An 18333-nucleotide genomic window follows, 5' to 3' on the forward strand; every position below is an offset into this window, starting at 1 on the left:
GTACGTATTAAAAAAAATCTAATATAAACACGTTGAATTTTAGATTGAAGTGGTTTAAGCATGAACGTTTGTTCCCAAAAAAGGGCTATTTGAGTTATTAGGAAAATTCATACCACACTGAACTTTGAAACAATAGGGTTTTCTTTATATGCAACAGGTGACCAGCGGAACTTGTCCTTTAAGCACTGAACTGAAGCAAACAGGTGAGTTGTAGCCAGCATATCCAGAATGCTGAAAAAACAGTACCCGCAGTTACAACAGCCACCTCTAACTCAAAGTTTTGTGGAGGATTATAGTAGCCGTAGGCAAAATTTGTTATTGTTCATCCTATTGAAGAAAGTCAATCTTGATCAATACAAATTGTAACTTCAATTCTTTTCCTAACTTTTTAATATGGAAGGTTAGACAGAACTGACCTCGCATAAGGCAAACTTCTCTTAATAAAATAATAATAAAGTTTACCATTTTTAATCTTATTTTATGGAACACAGCTATATTTCAATTTCTTTCAAACAGTGAAGCATTTATCCCAGAGCAAGGGGAATGTGGACAAGAGATTTTGCAAGTATTTCACCAGCCAGCTACAGGAGTTGAAAATACAGCGCACACAACTTCTTAGCATTGTCCACAAAAGGAAGAGCAATGGCTTATGCAGCCAGTAGAATGAAGCCAGTGGCACCATGGATTTGCTTGAAGGAAAAACCACATTAGAACATTTAGAATGTTTACTGTAAATCTGTTTTTCTACAGAGATTTAAAAGATAGAAAATTCAAGACTAATTTTGGGAAATTCCAATAACTGTTTTTCCTTCCTTGGTCTCCTCTTATGAGGAGCGGCTGAGGGAACTGGGACTGTTTAGCCTGGAAAAGAGGAGGCTGAGGGGAGACCTCATCACACTCTACAACTACCTGACAGGAGGTTGTAGAGAGGTGGGGGTCGGTCTCTGCTCCCAAGTAACAAGTGACAGGACGAGAGGAAATGGCCTCAAGTTGCGCCAGGGGAGGTTTAGATTGGACATTAGGAAAAATTTCTTTACTGAAAGAGTGGTCAGGCCTTGGAACACACTGGCCAGGGAAGTGGTGGAGTCCCCATCCCTAGAGGTATTTAAAAGACGTGTAGATGAGGCGCTTAGGGACATGGTGTAGTGGGCATGGTGGTGTTGGGTTGACAGTTGGACTAGGCGATCTTAGAGGTCTTTTCCAACCTAAATGATTCTATTCTAACCCACTTTTGAACACTGACATTAGAACTAGCACTAATACTAAATTCCTACTAATAACGTTCAGGCTCTTTTCTGATGCAGCTCCAATTCAACATGTCTGTTTGACAGAACTTGTAACTGCTGCAGAAGTCAATTAGGAGTAAAATTAAAGGAAAAGTAGTAATGGATATCAACCTGTCTTATCACTTGATAAGTGCTAGCTTAGAAGTTGCATAATTCTTAATTTCTGCATCTGACACTAGTTGCCTCACAAAATTTTTTTTCCTGGATATTTTGTGTAATCAGTTTCTTGATAATATAAAGGCAGCCAAACTGCGTTTTTGTCTCATATAAGCCACTAGGCAGCAATGTGAGATGAGTCTTTCCATTTCCCTATATGCTACTTGCACTGTTTTCAACTCTTCTCCCATTTTTTATTTTTTCTTACATTGTACTAACATGACATTGCTCACACTGTGCTTTTTTTTTTTTTTTTACTTTATCAAAGTGATAGCTCTCACTTTTTAAGTGGGAGTACAGTAAGGAATGGCAAAAATAAGTGTTAAATTTGTGTATCTTCAATTTTCCATAATGGTAATTTCAATTTGACTTATTTTGACAGTGTGCCTATACTCCCTTCTTCATGTAAAGTTTTGACTATGAATTCTGATTTTACATACATGGGCATTGGAAGCCATGTACATAGATAACCAATATTACTGTAACCTTATTCTTCTCCTGGAAACGTGACTGTAATACAGTTCTTGCTGTAAGCCACAACAGGGTTGTGTGGGTTTTTTCCCCAGTTCCGTGTTATTGCTGCTATTACTTAATGCTTGCAGTTATATCTCATTTCTACCCTTCAATTTTACCAGACAGCAAATATACAGGAGGGGAGAAAGTATCAAATACTCCACTTCATGCTTTGCCTTCCAAGAAAAGTGTTATAAGCTAGGTGGGAAATCAAGAAAGTCAAATAAGTAATAAATGCACATACACAAATGTACAAGGCCACTACTGTCCAAAGATGAGGAAAAACTTAGAATTAGCCTGTTATACAACATTCAGTTGTCTGCACAAAACCACTATTCTGCATTCTGGAAATAATTTAAAAGTAGCCTTTGTCAAGCTGTTCGCACATCTGTCTAATTTTAGAAGCTTTCTTAAGGACATTCTTGTATTTAATACAAGAATACAAACTGAGTGCAAATCTAGAGTCACTCTGGAATCTAAGTCAGTTATTGTCAAACTCAACCTACAATGTTTGACTTCAGATTATTGGTATGTTCTAATTAAACTGTTTAACTGATCACTCTCGATTACACACTGCCCCTAGAAAAGTGCTTTTCTCCACTTTCCATATTTCCCTATTTTTCTGAAGAAAGCTTAATAAACATTGGTTACAATGTTATTTTGCAAATTGCAACATAAAAGTCATATGAATTGCCAATGTAAGTTTTCCGATAATGTAAGAGAATTCATCTTGAAACTGCGCATAGACATATTAGCATCTCTTATGCGGCTCTGCATTCACTGCAGCATAAAGTGTAATATTTGAAGAGTCGGTGAAATTGATTCTGTAGTCTATGAATCAGTGTGAGGCTTCTATTTTTACATAATATTTTATTCAAAGAATCTGGTTTTACTTAATTATATTATCACACTTGCTTTAATTCTTGCTATCACTTTAGCTCAGCTGTCCTTGACCTTTCTAGAACAAACCTCTCTTCACCACCAATGTTGGCAGCATAGATCTCCATTTATAATCCCAGTAGAGCTTTTCAGCTTGTGCTCCACTTGGTGCTTTAGCTCAAATGTTGGTGTGCCTCATTAGGAAAGCAGACCTCAACAATTGGGAACTTCTGGCTTATCTCAAAGTGAGAAGAAAATCTGTTCTCCCTCATTTCCTCTCCAATACACTGAAAGAGCGACTCCTACATTATTTCCACAAAGCAGCAGGTGAATAACTTGACTTAACTTCCTTTCTGGCAACATAATCTTGCTATAGGATAAGACGTAGTACATTACAAAATGCCATTCCAATCAGTTACAAAAATACATATATATAAAATCACTGTAGTTGTTTATACTTGCTTAAGATTACATAAGAATATTTAATAAGGTCTATCAAATATATTTAAGTGAAATACTACTGTAATTAGTACAAAGTTTACTTAAAACAGTTTCAATTTGTTTGAAAGAAAGTAGCTTCTAAAGTAAATTGAAATCAACTCACAGAAATCTGCTCCCATGATACCGTCTTTTAGTACAAAATTAATTCAAAGTCTTGTGCCATTTATTACCATTTCTACAGTATTCATTTGCAAAGCTGCTGAATCGGAGTTACCTATGAAACTCCACTTTCCTTTTAAAAAGTTTGTATGAACTATATTTCTCTTACCTTGAAAGATTGCAAAAGCCAATTTCAGCAGATGTTAATGGTTGCTGTCCAGAGCCAGTTTGCTTTGCTCCCCAGACATGCCTACCCTGCGATGTCCAAAACTGACATTCCTTCAAATGCTCCCCATTTATTTAATAATTCCTTAGAGGCAAACCAGCCAGGATAAAGAGGCTGAGATTTTTTTCTGGCCTCAAGGTTAACCTGTTCAGAAGAGTCACTACTGAGCAACAGCAAACACACTTACCTTCTGAGTTTTGCCCAGCCTGGTCAGAGCACAGAACCCACGTAAGTTTTCTGTATATATACACTGATGCTTCAAGTAAGCCTTTCAAGAAAAGCTAAGTAATTTTATTTGTTATTCTTTACAGATATACAAGTTACTGAAGCTGGGGCATTAGGTGTGGAAGACAGAAAAATAGCAGCAAGATGCTAGATTTTACCACAGTGCTTAGCATACTTTTTTTTTAAGTGACAAGATGCATTTTTTCCTGTTGCAGTTTCAGGCTGTGGCAAGCTCATTAGAAATGCACTAAATAGTTGTCTATTCCTAAAGTACTAAAAGCATATAGCAATTTATCAAAAACACGAAATATGTAGTGTTAGAACTCAGGGATCACAAAAAATGACAAACTCCTCCTGTTAAGTGTTGGCAATATCCCATTGTAACCAAAACCATTTTTAAACAAGACTTTTTCAACTAGCTAGTTCAGGCACAGAATTTGTAATACTTCTAGAACTATTCAATTAGTCTTATATATTCTGTTTTTCCACAGATGTTTTTTTTGTAATGTTACTCACGGAAGTCATCAGTAGTTTGATTTTAATATTTTCAGTATGGCATCAGCAGAAGTACCTGTACCATGCTCTACCCAACTTTTACAAAATTCAGTCAGGCCTAATCTTTCAAATTTTATCCTAAAAGGCACCAAAATCTGCTATGCCAGAAAAAGACTGCAAAATAGGGGGTGAAGTGGGGAGAAGAAACTAACAAAATAAAGCAGTCTTCTAAGAAGCAAATGTTTTCCACTGAGTAATGCTAAATATGCTAGCAAGATATAATCAAGTATCTACAGGTTTTGTTACTACATGTAGGATGTGTTCTCTTACAACTTTTTCTTAGTACTAATTGGTGAATATTCTGTCACACACCAAAACCAGCCTTTGATAATCCTTAATTAACATTTTTGCCAAAATCTATACTACAAGTGAAATATTTTAATTACACCCTATTGACATAGTCAAAAATCAGAGATGTATAACTTATTTTAAATGAAAAATTACTCTGACTTGATATCAAGTTAAACTTAGGGTAGTCTATATTAGTTTAGCTATAACAAGAGAAGAGCAAAAGCTAAATAAACCTGTTACTTATCCCTCCAATTTTAAATAACTTAATTTGAAAAACATTAGGAAAAAAGGGGCAACCTTTGTGACAGTAGTTCACAGCCTTAGCTTTCTGACATGGTCTCATTTACTTCTAACCATAATTTTTAGTATTTGGGTTTTGAAGTTCTGCTGTCATTATGTGGAAAACATTGCTACATTTCCCAACTGGAAAGTACTCAACTTTGAATCGCCAAATCAGTAGATTTCACTTTAAAAAGGCGCAAAACCTTATGTGCAAAGAGAAAGGACCTTGCTTCAATCAGAAAGACTAACGAAACACAGAAAAATCTCAGTACAGTTTCTTCTGCCATTCATGATAATACACTACCCACAAAGAGTCTAGTGGAATGAAAGAAAAAAAAATAATGGTGAGAACCATTGCTTTATGCTTTAATATTGGTTATTGCTCCCCCTTATTTCCATTGTACAGGTGGAAAGCATGAAACATAAGCTTTTAGGAAAAGGCATGTTCTCATTGATAACTTCCTGGGAAACAATTAGTGGAGAAGAAAACAAATCACATTTTGGGGAAAATAAATAAAAAAAGCTTAGCAATACTCCCTCCCAAATGTTCCCTTCCCCTCCTCCCAGTGGTAAGAGGGCATGTTCTTTAACACTAAGCTTTAGATATCTCCGCACCATAATTTCTGCCTAGCTTAATCTCTGACTCTGCATTCTTTCCCTCTTAGAAATTTTGCTAAAATGATACTTAAGAACAACCATATAGAAAAAAAGAGTGTATTTCCTACAGTTGTTTTGTTGGAGGTACTTCTCACTCCATCTTGAAACAGAAAATACAGGAATAAAGTGTTGGAGGGAATAATTAATTGGCACGGAGACTTCAAAACAGATATATCCTCTTTTTGTGGGTGTAACTGTAAAAAAGGACTGCACAAAAAGGCTTGAGGAAGTGAAGCAAGCACAGCGACCTAGCTAGAATTTTTTTTCTTTTTTTTTTTTTTTTTTTTTTTTTAAGAGGGGAACTGGAAGCTCCTTTGACAAAAACAGGCCTAAAATAAACTCTATTGAAAAATTTCAGACCTTGGAAGGCTCCCACTGTTCACTAATTTTCTAGGCCATGATCTTTCGGAGTAGATTTGGGACCTGTTAGTAATAGTAGTGACATAATTACAGGTAATTGCAGATATATTTACTCAATTGAATTAATATTTAAATACTTCCATCAAGTACTTTAAGTCAATTTACATTTTAAGTAATTGTTTGGCACACAGCAAAATTCTTCATTATTATTTAAAAATTAGAAAAAATTAGTGTGGTTCTCTTCAGACTGTCTTTTAAACAGCAAACACATGCCAGCAAGCCTTATAATTTTAAGGTCAAACGTGAATATAAATTATATTATATTGACAAATTCTAGGATTATTTTTACAGTATGGGTTGTAAACTGTAGCTTTTAAAAACATAGCTTGAATTGGCTATAAACCTGCCATTCTTTGAGTCCTCTACAGTTGTTAAACAAGTGTAAACAAAAAGTACACTTCATGTGTTTTTTCTTGCACTCAATTTTTATGCATAGTTGATTTTTATATACATACTTCTTCAGTAAAACCACGTCTATATATGAGAGCGGTAGATAACAGTAGAATCATTAAGATTTAAGTTAATATTGATGCACTTTTATCTAAAGTATAAACAAGTTGCTGAATCTCTGCCACGCTTAAGCAGCACAATAATATTGGGGTTTAAGGTTTATTTTACTACACCAATATTTACGTGCTGCTAGGGCGGAACAAGTATGACAACTCTTCTATTCATCCACATGTCAGGAACACAAATTCATTAATACAAAAATTTATGTTAGTATCTTCAACTGTTTCTCTTCCTTAAATTTCTAAAGCAGCAAATAATGATTCGCATCTTTATTAGAGCATGCAAACCATGATGTGCTGCTAGAGTACTTTAAGGCCTCAAATACAAGACTTAAAACCTAGACAGTATTTTTATAACTATAACTGGAAATATAGCTTTACTTAAAATTGTTTTTATTCATACACCAACCTGTAAAATTAAGAACCTGTTATGGTCCAGATCAATGCCATGGCTTCGAAGAAGAATACCGACATCTTTGAATGTCTTTTTCTTTCCATTGATATGGTAGACAGAAGAATTATCTCTATAAGCAGTTCTAGATACACAAAAACTGCTGTTAGGAATGACTTCGTAATCATCTCCTTCCTGTTTTGAGGAAAAACAAAGTCAGAAAAACAATTACTATATCACAGGTTTACCTCATATTTCACAATTAAGCACAGAAGTTTTATCATGTTCAGGTTTTAAGTCAACTGTACTCTGGGGTCTAATAGAAGTGGGAACTGTCTTAAAGCTGCATATCTCACAAAAAAGAGAAAAAAACACCCCAAACTCCCTTGAGAACTGGACAAAAAAATACCCCAAATCATTTAAACTGAATGGCCTTCATAATATGCCTTTCCCAACTCTAATACAAGCTATTGCTTTGAAAATACTTAATTTATTCTCTTTACCACTGCTTCAAATCACAAAGGAAAAGGCCTACTTCAAATTTAAAGTGGCTGTGCTATTCCACCCCTTAAATTTTACATTAGGAAGTCTTGAATGACTTAACTACTGTTTGCATTTTAAACTCTTTTATAGTGCTAGGAAAAGGAGTTACTTTTAGCTGAGTAGTTCTAAAGAGAAACTGTAGAAGATAAAAAAGCAAAACATTAAAGATGTGACAAATATGACATCATCAGCTTCAAAAGATATCTTAGACTTACCTACAAAGCAGCAACTAAAATAAAGCTGGTACTATACTTTAAAAAGCTAAAATTGATGCATGCTTCTTGTAAAGACTTAAACTGGCCTACCACTTTCCCAGATTAACCCCCAAGAGCATAATCAAATTCGTATCTTATATATGCAGAAGTTTTTTAAATCATAAAGTTAGCTCCTAGATGTTAACACAAAGTGAAAAAAAAAAAAGAAGACATCTAATAATTTTTGAATCTGGTTATCATAAATACAAGCAAAAGATATATGTGTATGTATATCAAGTCAAAGAAAAAAAATTTGTCTTTTAAAACAGTTCCTTCAAAGGCTGTATATATTGCCACTTTATTAACACAATTTTTGAAATTTCAGTGTACATTTCCCACTATTTTGACTGACCCCAAACTCAACAGTTGATACTTCAGCTAGAATGTATGCACAAAAATTAAATTTACATGAAGTAATAGAAATAAATTCCTTGCACTTTAATTGCTATAAATCAACAAAAATGTCCAGAAGTTTTTATCAATACATGAAGTGGCAAGCAAAATAAATATTTTTTTTAATTTGCCAACACTTTCTATTTCACTCAAACCAAATATCAGGTTCAAAAATATTTAGTGGTACGATGTGAGGTCCAGAATTTTTGATGAAAAATCTGTTTTAAAATTGCAGGCATGTTTACGGTGTATAAAGTGTAAATAAGAAAGTTTCTTATTTTCTAAATGTAGATAACCTAAAATAGTTTCTAATTGGTTTGAAAAGTTTTGCTTAAATAGGTTTTATTTCTTAATATATATGCTCATATTATAAATTTAAGAATATATACCATGTCTGAATGCAGACTTATGAATTTTTAGGAGTCCTATTAATTTCAGAAATAAGTTTTATTTACTTGAGGTAAAAGAGATGACAATTCTAAAGCAACTTCTTAAAATGATTATTACATATTTCTAAATAGTTCTAAAATAGATATGTACCAGATACTAGTCTTAGAGAAAATAAAAAACAAATCCCTACTAATATTTTAAGAACTGCACTACTCAATAGAGGAATTTTTTAAGCTAATTAACTTTGAATTGATGTTTTACATCCCAGAGGTAAACTATGAAGCTTTCCCCAGCTCGAACTAAAATAATTAAACATTAAAAGTTTTCAAATCCTTAAAGGAAAAAAAAAAGTCTCCACTGTTCTGAATAGAAGCATACATACCTTGTCAATGATCTTTTGGAAGTGGACTTCCACAGAACAACTCTGGATGTCCGTATGTTCGTCAGAATTATGGATCAGCACAGAGAGTTTTTTGGATCTGATTTTTTGTGCTCGATACCCAAACACAAAAAGCATTGAATCAATGACATTGGATTTTCCACTGCCATTTGGCCCAATAATACATGAAAAACGCTGCATAATAGAAGGAAAAAAGTGATATTCAAAGGGAGATAGATCCTTGCCAGTGTACATCACCCATTTAATTTGTGAACAGTTTAAAACACAATTATTCCTAGCGCATAAAACTGCAGACTATTTGATAGCTTAATTTTTACTGCCAAAGGTAAAGCAGTACAACTTACTTAACAAAAAACCCACACCTCAACTCAGCTCAGCTTTTTAAATTTTAACTTGTTAACTCAAAGCGATACTGCATTTAGCAAGCATGTTCGCAAGGAAAGTTTCATGATTAGCCACGTAAGTCTCTTGTGGGCACTAAAAAATATTCTCATTCTTCAAACACACCCCTAAAAGTTCTCCAGTAAACGAAATAAAGAGAAAAGCATGCTTTTTTAAGGCTTACTGACAAATTAAAATTGTACAGTATCAGAAAGTTGCACTTAACTGTTTTCTCTACTGTCCAATAATAAAATTGAGAATATCACTATATAAATAATTATAAAACTTAAATATTTTTCAGTTATTTTGAGGTAAGCTTACATGAAAATACAGGAAGGAATACTAACACACAGCGAAGTCTTACCTTCATTTAAAAAATGCTTAAGGTAAAAGAAAGATACCTTATGAAAAGGTCCCAAGGTTTGCTCCCCTGCATAGGATTTGAAGTTCTGGTTTACAATATGAGTTATCATGAGACGAGGAGCACCAGCTTCATTGGTCATTGCTGGAGGTGGGGGAGGAGAGATGCTACCCAAAATCTCTTCTAAACTTCGATTATCAAGCACCTCATTTGAGACTGCTAAAAACCATCCAAAATAAACAGAAAGGAAAAAAAAGACTATAAGCTCTCAATGACTAGACACCTTTTAAAATGTTCAACTGGAAAAGCAAACATCATTTCTGTATGAACCAAACCTATCCTTTTGCCTATAATTATTAAAATAAGCTAAGTGGAATTAAAATTCTTCTTTCCATGAACTGAATCTTTAAAAAGAGATACTTAAGATGTCCCATCGATTCACTAGTGGGTTTGTTCTTTCATTATGTAATTCTTATTCTAACACACTTTAATAGGCACTCTGCAATTACAATAGCTACAACTGTCACAATAAGCCTACAAATCTGAAACAGGCAAAGTCTTTCTCATTAATAAGTGCAAAGCCACATTTCAAGCGTGCTCACAAGTCACTCTGCAAGATTTGGGGATCGCTGCACAATGCTCTGAAAGCTGTAATGACAGCACAACTACTCTGCAAAGACAGGAAGTTTGTTACGAAAACAAACTGGCCCCCTGGATATCAGCTAGTTGTAAGCAAAGCAGCTTTTCAACAGTTACTAGCAACTTTTTCTTCTAATAGACAGTAGTTTTTGCCACCAATTTCAACATATTAATCCATTTGTCAAATACCTTGCTTTAGTAATTGCATATCTGGCTACCTAAAAAGACACACACTGCTGTTTTTCCAGACATTTTCAGCAAAAACTCAACTCAAGAAAATACACTGCTTCATGAAAAAGAAAGTCAAATCATTTTAAGAGTTAAGTAAATAAACTTGACATTTATTCCATTCCAAGAAATCCCATACCATTGGCTGCATATAAATTTGAAAAATCCTGCTGTTGTACCACAATCTTAAGCACAATGTTACAGATCAGGAATATGAAATAGGCTTTATTAGGAGAAAGTCTACAAATTGCTTTTGCACTTGTACTAAATCACTGGTCCAAACACTTTAACGCTTTGCAAGCCCCCATTTTAAAAGCAGTTTAAACTTGCCAGGAGACAAGGCTTTCAATATTCCTTTCTAAAAGAGAAAAGAGAAAATCCTATCTGGAACAGTTGGTAAATTCAACTGAACATTGTTGCTAAACAGACACTATCATCAAGTTTACACACCATCAGAACCACAATATTCAGACCTACCTTGTGGAGGTACTTCGCCAAGCTGTCTGTCACCTTCGTTTTCCACTTCCATGTCACTGGTGGACCCCTCTAAGGGCTCTCTGCCTTTCCGATGGGCTGCTGTAGAGGTTTTGGTGCTCTTGCTTGGCATGGTCTCTGTTGGTTGTTCCCCTTCCATTCCAAGCAATCAAACTACTTGAAGGGATCTATCTCCTTTGCTAACATAAACAAGAAAACCCCGTGATCCAAGCGTTGAACTACAATCCCCTAAGGAATATACCTACATGTTTGCCCAGATGTTTGACTAATTTAGAAACTAAAGACTAGAGGTATTTGGAAGACAAAAATCCAAATTTGAAACAAAACCTCAAGCTTAGCCTCATAATGATATATTTTAAGATACACCACTCCCCAAAACAACGGACTGACCCTAATCTGTAGAAACTGCACGAATCTACCTACTGAAAACTCATACAGCCATGTTCAATGCAGTTACTCTGCTCGGAGAAAGCAACCGTGATGCTGGGGGCAAAAGAGTTAAAGACACATTCGCAATAACAAACTGAGTAGCCATATGTCTTCTGGAAGCACTCTTTACATACACGTTTCAGACCTGACACGCATTTTACTTTCAACAGTCCATGCTGACTATATATTTTATATGGATAGATAGATAAACAAAAAGACCTGCACAATTATAGCAAAGAATTGACTCTTAAACAGTTTAAATCAACACATTCATTTCGCAAAACATAACACAACCACTACGGCAGCATTCAAAATTTAACAGAGAAAGCAAAACAAAATACCTTAATCTAGTTGTGATGTTAAAGTTAACTGATCAAGAACGAAACATTACAAAAGTCCATCAGCTGGCACTTAAGCACAGCTCCCAAAAAGTATAAATAGAAAGCAACCGATGAGAAGAAAGACGACTGCAGGAGCGAAACTCTCTCCAAAGAGTTTAAATTGCAGCAAGTGGCGAAGTTAGTTCTCAGAAAAACAGACATGAGAAAGTTTACTTCTCACAAGATAAAAAACTGACGTGGTTAGAAAGTCATCTTACAATTGGTGCCAATCATTTGACGTTTTCAGACCTACCCCCAACCCACACTCTCATGAGAGTCCTTCATTTGGGACAATGGGGGAGGGGGGGAAATGAGAGAAAGAACTCATTTTAAGGCAATTTGAGTCTGTGCCCCTGTTAAGAAGTGTTCCGCAATGGCTGTCTCAGACAATTACAGCCTCTCAAAGTACTAGATTTTTTTTTTTTCCATAACTGCTCCACTCCAACAGAATTGTGCAATATAGACCTATTTACCTTACCAACCCTTCCCCCCAGATACTTCAACAGAATGAACAAGCATAACTACTTGACCTCAGCTTTTAAATCGCGATAAATCAGCTGCCACACACTCTCTAACAAATTTAACAAATTCGTGCCCAGCCCCTCCCCTGAGTCAGCTCAAAGGTGTTTGTTAAAAGCATCTCTCGACAATCTCCTGCCAAGTGCCGTTTTTGTTTCGGGGACGGCGAAAAAGAGAGTCAGAGACGGACAGCAAGGCTTCCTTATTAACAGCCGATTAAATTTGATAGCGATAACCCATGTCAGTGAAAAGTTTTTGTTGTTGTTTTTTTTTTTTTAATCCATCCGTTAATCTAAGGAGCCCAACTGCACCCTTGTCACGGTCTTCCCAAGTCGTCATGGACTTTCTTAGGATTTCTCTCTCATACTTCAAGCATAAAAGGAGCAGGCAGAGCTAGTTACAGAAGGGTCCCTGCTTTGTAAGCAGATTAAAACCGGGCCTCTGTCCTACCGAAACGTATTTCGGTACTTCCCCGTCCTAGGTGGGTCTCCGAATCACGGTCCCCAGAGGTCCATAAGGGCACAGCGGGAAACCTTGGTCTTTCTCTCTCGGGCTGTGCAGGACCCTCTCTCATCCCCCCTCCTCAAACCCATCTGCCGACACCAGCCAGGACGGAGATGCCGGGCGCCGTGCCCCGCCGGCACGGGGACCGAGCGGCAGTCGGGCAGCCTAGACCCCTCGGGAAGGGCCCTCGGCGGGGCAGCCCCCGCCCGGCCCCGGAGAGAGGGGCTGCCGCCGCCTTTCGCTCCCTCAGGGCGAGGAGGAAAGGGGAAAAATAAGGCGCGGGGCAGAGCCCGCCGCCCTCCTGCCCTCCCTCTCAGCACCCCCCTCAGTGCCCTGAGGACGTCCCCGCCGCCCTGCTCACAGCGGGTGAAGCCCCCCAACTCCACCTGCCCTCGGGCGAACTGCCGGCGCTTCTGTCCGAAGCCCTGCCCGCCGAGCTACCCCGCGCTACCCGCGGAGCTGGTACCTTCGAGGACTGGCGGCGCCCGGCCCCAGCGAAGCTGCGGGTTGCGGCAGCGCGGGCAGCTCCGGCTCCCGCCGCGGCTCGGCGACTTCCACACTCGAAAATGGCGCCCAAACGGCGAACTCGAACCGAAATTCGTTAGAAAAAGCGCGGTGCATGCTGGGAAGGGAGGGGGCCGGCCTCCCGCGGGTTTGAAAGGAGGAAAAAAAGCCCCGCTCCCGCGCCATCTTGTTTTCCGTTACTGCGCGGACGGGCTGGGCGGGATAAAAAAAAAAAAAAAAAAATTTCCCCCCTCGCTTCGGGGAGCGGGTTTTTTGGGGGAGGGAGGGGAAGGGACTCGCGGTTGAGGGTGACAGCGGGCCCACGGCCGTGCCCGCGCGTCCCGCGTGGAAGGATTTATTTTAATTTTAGAAGTAGGTCAGTGGGCGGCGCTTGGTTGCTCGGCAACGGGCGGCGAGGTTGGTAAGGCCCGAGCGGCGGCATGAACGGGCGCTGTTATTAAAAAAAAAAAAAAGTTAAAAAAAAATTAAATAAAAATTGTGGGGACACGACGGCTTTAAAGCGGTATTAATTGACGGGCGGCACGGTGACGCCACCGGGCCGTGTCACCTGGTCGGGGAGGGCCTGTGAGGTGGCGGTGGGACGAGGAGGAGGAGGAGGAGAAGGAGGAGGAAGAAGAAGAAGAGGAAGTCTCGCGGGAAGTAGCCATAGAGACGGAGCCGCTTGGCCGCGGGGGGGGCGGGCAGCCGCCGCCTTGGCCCTGCCGCTCCTGTGGCGCCGCGGGACGCCGCGGGGACGGGGAGGAAGGCGGGATTAGCGCGGAAGCCGCCGGGGCTTGGGAGCCGGCCGCTGAGGCAGCGGTCCCCGCCGCTCTGCGCTCTTCCTCCCGCTGCCGGTGCAGGTAAAGGCGGACTGGGGTAGGCGGCGGTGGCGATCCCCCTCCCTTCGCCGTCGGGGGAGGCTGCCGGGCGGCAGGTCTGACTCACCGCCGCGGTGGGCGAGAGGGTCGGGAGCTGTGACCCCCCGGCTGGGCGTGGGAGGCGGGCTGGGCGGAGGGGAGGGAGAGCCCCGGGAGACAACCGGGCGGCGAGGTAAGGGCGGGGGAGTGCCGATCCCCGGTTGCGGACGGCCCTGAGGGAAACGGGCACTGGTGATCGCCTAGAGAAAGGGCGGCGGAGGGCGGACGCGGAGGGGGGGCGGATAATCTGCCGCTTGGGAAACTGGAAACTTTGAGGGAAAAGGGTGTGCTGGCACGGCCGGAGAGCGGGCTTTGCTGTCCGTGTGGTGCCTGAGGCTGTCCCTCGGGTTTGGGGAGGGGACGCAGACGGGGCGGGAAGAGCTGTGGTTGCCTCACAGCGGGGAGCGAAAGCCGCCCCGCGGACAGCCGTGCTGTGAGGAGCTAGCTCCTGCCCCGCCACCGCCATCTATGCCCTCTCTTTCCCTCCTGCCGCCTGTCTTTCCCTTCGCTCCCCCCCTGCTCTTGCTCAATCTCCCGCCGCCGTCTCTGCTCCTCATCTCCTTCAGCAGCTCCGGAGGGGAAGCGGCTGAGGGGAAGGAGAGTGCGAGGGACCGGGGCGAGGAGGCGTGGGGCTGCGGTGTGAGGCTGTGGGACCAAGCGGGAGCGGGCGCCTGGGAGAAGCTGAGCCAAACTCACCGTGCCAGAATAACTCCTCGTTATTGCCACATCTCTTTTTAAAACTCCTAGTAAATGCTTTCAGCTAACCTGCTGTTGGACTCGCTGGGGACTTGTGATGTGGAGTGCATGTACTGGGATGGGTAAGGATGTACCTGTTGATGAGAACAGGTGCAGCTGTGCGACATAAGGGTGAACGTTCTGCCATCTAGGTGCACATAAAGAGTGTTTAAGCCGTTTCAAAAATTATAATAAAGTTCTGGCCTTGTCTTTCAAAATAAAATAATAGAATTCTGCAAGAATTTTTTAAGGATTTTATTCTTTGGGCACAGAAAATTATGTTTTAGGACTATTGTCCTTTTAATGCTTCTTAAATTCTGCATAGTAACTGTTTGACACACAGTGATTTTTATAGTGAAAAAATTCCAGAAGATTAGAAGGCCACATTGTGCATCATCATGCTCTCCTAAGAGTATACCGACTGCTCCCACCCTCTTGCTTGCACTTCTTTTGTCCTGAAGGAGAAAAAAGTTTTAACCTGCATCAGTGTCTCTACCCTGTCCAGGCACAGACACACAAAGGCTTTTGCTGTCACAGGAGGGAAGGGGATGAGAAGGTGGGACCCCATTGAATTGCTTATGGAATTACTGTGTTGCAGTAAAGTATCATGGACGTTACAAATAGGGATGGATGAAAGACTAGGACGTTGTATCATTTTGTCACGGCAGGATTATTTTCATAGCATGGCTTTTTCCTCTAAATTTTCTCACAGTGCTCTCGCTAAGCATGAAGTTCCTTGAAAAGTTTGCGATTCCAGGTTTTCCCATGCTACCTTCATGGCTATTTGTCAGCACAAGAGAACTTCAGTGTTTCAACCTATAATGTTTTAGCAAGATGTTCCTAGCTTCACTTGTTCTTTCAATTGTCCAGTGTGTTTATACTAAGCGATCAGATAAATATGGAGTTGGGTACTGTACAAACAGAATTCTCTGAAAACTCAGGTCTCTTTTGGTGCTTATTTTGCCACAATACTAATGTAGTATTACTTATTTCAAAACTTTTTATTTTGGTGTTAGTGTCTTCCTTTTTAATTTTGGCTACTTATATATGTGTTTGCTTTGTTTTATTACAGTCATAACATACTACGTATCTTTTTTTAATGCTCCATCTGAACATCTGAAATGAGACTGAAGACTTCACTTTTAAAGGAACCAAAACATATCCTTTGTCTCAGAAAAAAATGTAGGAAAGCACATTAATGCTGAATAGCCTCTTTTCCAGAAAGGATTTCTTTATCATAAATGTCATAGTAAAGTATTTGCAAATTGCAGGTGGCTTTTTTTTTCCTTTTTCTTTCCTTCACCTTGCATTCAGTGCAGCCTTTAAGGGCAACATTTTAAGAGATGTTGAACACTATTAGAGTAATACCTTCCGTTCAGAAGCTATCAAGGTTTTGCTAGAAAGTTTTGAGTTTTTCTTTCCTTTCTTATTTGTAGTGATAAGTTAAAAGCTTTCCCAGACAGTAAATAGGAGTAGTGATATATCTACTTGCTTGTAATAAGACATGCATGTAGCAGATATAAACAAAATCGTAATTCTCCTACTAAAAATTAGATATGTCAACAATTTATATATGATGTAGTCAATAAACTAACACATTTGAACGACAGTTGGGTGTTTTGCACCTGCATTGCACACAAAGACACTTTTAGAGGTGTAACCCAACATTTCAGCTGTGTTTCAATAAGTATGCATCATAAGAAGAATTATATTTTTACACAATATGGTTTGCTTTATTTTTTGCTGAATTTTTACCAGCTCTTGAAGCAAAAGAGCAAAGAAAAAAATGAAGAATCGTGTTTTCTGTATATAAAACATTGCATGGAATCTTATCAAAATAATCTTCCAGTACTGTTCCTTCAGTTTTGTATAACCTAGATGAGATATTTTGTAAGCTTATTTTTAATAATTAAAATTTTCAGACTTCCTTAATTTAATTAAACATAAAGAATTGGTTAGCTGTGTGGGATGGACTACAGCTGACGAGCTATATTCCTGCAGCGATGATCACCAAATTATGAAATGGAACCTTTTAACTAGTGAGACTACTCGAGTAGTGAAACTTCCAGATGATATTTATCCCATAGATCTTCACTGGTTTCCCAGAAGTATAGGTGGGAAGAAGCAGTCCCATGCCGAGAGCTTTGTTCTAACAAGTTCTGATGGTAAGTCAATTTAAAATATTTATAATTTCATACCACTTTGTGCATATGTCACTCAAATACATGAGAAATTATTTGCAGTTAAATAGTCTGCAATAAAGCAATTTCAAATACCTAAACACCAGTTGCACTGGTGTAAAATTAATAGTTGTTCCAAATTTAATACATTGTATTACTATACTTTTCTCTGATACGTTATCAAACATACCTCTGACAGCAGATATATAATTGTTTTTACATAAGGTCAATTTCTACCATCCTTTTTCAGTTTCATAAACCAGTATCATTGCATGCCTACATGGATACTATATCGCTTATAGTTGTGAAAACTGAAGATGACCAAGTTACTGAAATTGCTTAACCATGATGTTTAATATCAATGTAGTCCATTTCTTGGACGTATTTCAAGAGCATGTCTTGTATCTGGCTTCTGTGGAGTCTTGGATATCCCTCTGAAGCATCTCGTTCTGGCTGTTGTCAGAGATGTAAGGCTAGTATATATGTCCACTATACTGGCAGATGTATATATATATATGTATATCCAGTATGCTGCTATTTGTCCAGTATAGTAGTGTATTAATACTAGACTATATGATCCAATATAGTAGCTACTGTACTCCAGTGCATGGATTCTGTTTTGTGGAAGGGAGGTGGGAGCAAGAAAGTTTGATGGTTGCTTGGGGTTTTTTTATTTCTTCTCCTAAGAGGCTAGGAATTGATTTTGCCCAACTTGCACACAGTCAAATTTTTCTTCCTGCATGAAGGCTGATATAGTCGTACCCCCATTTCAGTGAAGAAATCTTAGGTAACTAGTTTCATTATTATTTTACATTTATTATGAAGCAGTCCATACAGTTCAGGTCAGACTTTGTCTACTTTCTTCTCAGTACTGGAATGGGGATTATGTTCCATGGCATCAGGAATTTTCTGTGCATGTTTCCCTTCCCTTTTCTTCCCTCATCCCTTTTCTTTAAGGAAAAACATTTGCTCTCTCCTTGATCTAATTCTTTGTTTGAACAAAATATAAAAAATAATGGTAAAAAGGAATTTTCTTAACACCCTCCCCTTTATTTCTGCTACAAAGAACCTACCGTGTGGAAACCCTGTAG

General features: G+C 39.1%; 2 protein-coding genes across 10 annotated transcripts in view; one reads left to right on the forward strand and one right to left on the reverse strand.

Annotated features, from left to right (window-relative positions):
* The window catches only part of SMC4 (structural maintenance of chromosomes 4), a 42067-nt gene extending 28586 nt beyond the window's left edge, over positions 1-13481 (reverse strand). For 2 of the 5 annotated variants that reach the window (XM_075157454.1, XM_075157458.1), the window contains exons 1-5: positions 13373-13481; positions 11057-11253; positions 9753-9931; positions 8953-9144; positions 7009-7185 (exon numbers count right to left, since the gene is read on the reverse strand). In XM_075157454.1, the coding sequence (XP_075013555.1) occupies positions 7009-7185; positions 8953-9144; positions 9753-9931; positions 11057-11213 (705 nt within the window). In that variant the 5' untranslated portion in view covers positions 11214-11253; positions 13373-13481. Of the gene's footprint in view, positions 1-7008; positions 7186-8952; positions 9145-9752; positions 9932-11056; positions 11254-11844; positions 13251-13372 lie in introns of those variants that run through there. The other 3 variants (XM_075157457.1, XM_075157456.1, XM_075157455.1) reach the window with 3 other exon arrangements.
* Positions 13482-13853: 372 nt separating this feature from the next.
* The window catches only part of IFT80 (intraflagellar transport 80), a 58126-nt gene continuing 53646 nt past the window's right edge, over positions 13854-18333 (forward strand). For 4 of the 5 annotated variants that reach the window (XM_075157460.1, XM_075157461.1, XM_075157462.1 and 1 more), the window contains exons 1-3: positions 13854-14270; positions 16135-16216; positions 17002-17227. In XM_075157460.1, coding sequence (XP_075013561.1) covers positions 16184-16216; positions 17002-17227 — 259 coding nt within the window. In that variant the 5' untranslated portion in view covers positions 13854-14270; positions 16135-16183. Of the gene's footprint in view, positions 14271-16134; positions 16221-17001; positions 17228-18333 lie in introns of all 5 variants that reach the window. The other variant, XM_075157463.1, reaches the window with a different exon arrangement.

This window comes from Calonectris borealis, chromosome 9 (assembly GCF_964195595.1).
Source record: "Calonectris borealis chromosome 9, bCalBor7.hap1.2, whole genome shotgun sequence".
NCBI classification, from domain to species: Eukaryota; Metazoa; Chordata; class Aves; order Procellariiformes; family Procellariidae; genus Calonectris; species Calonectris borealis.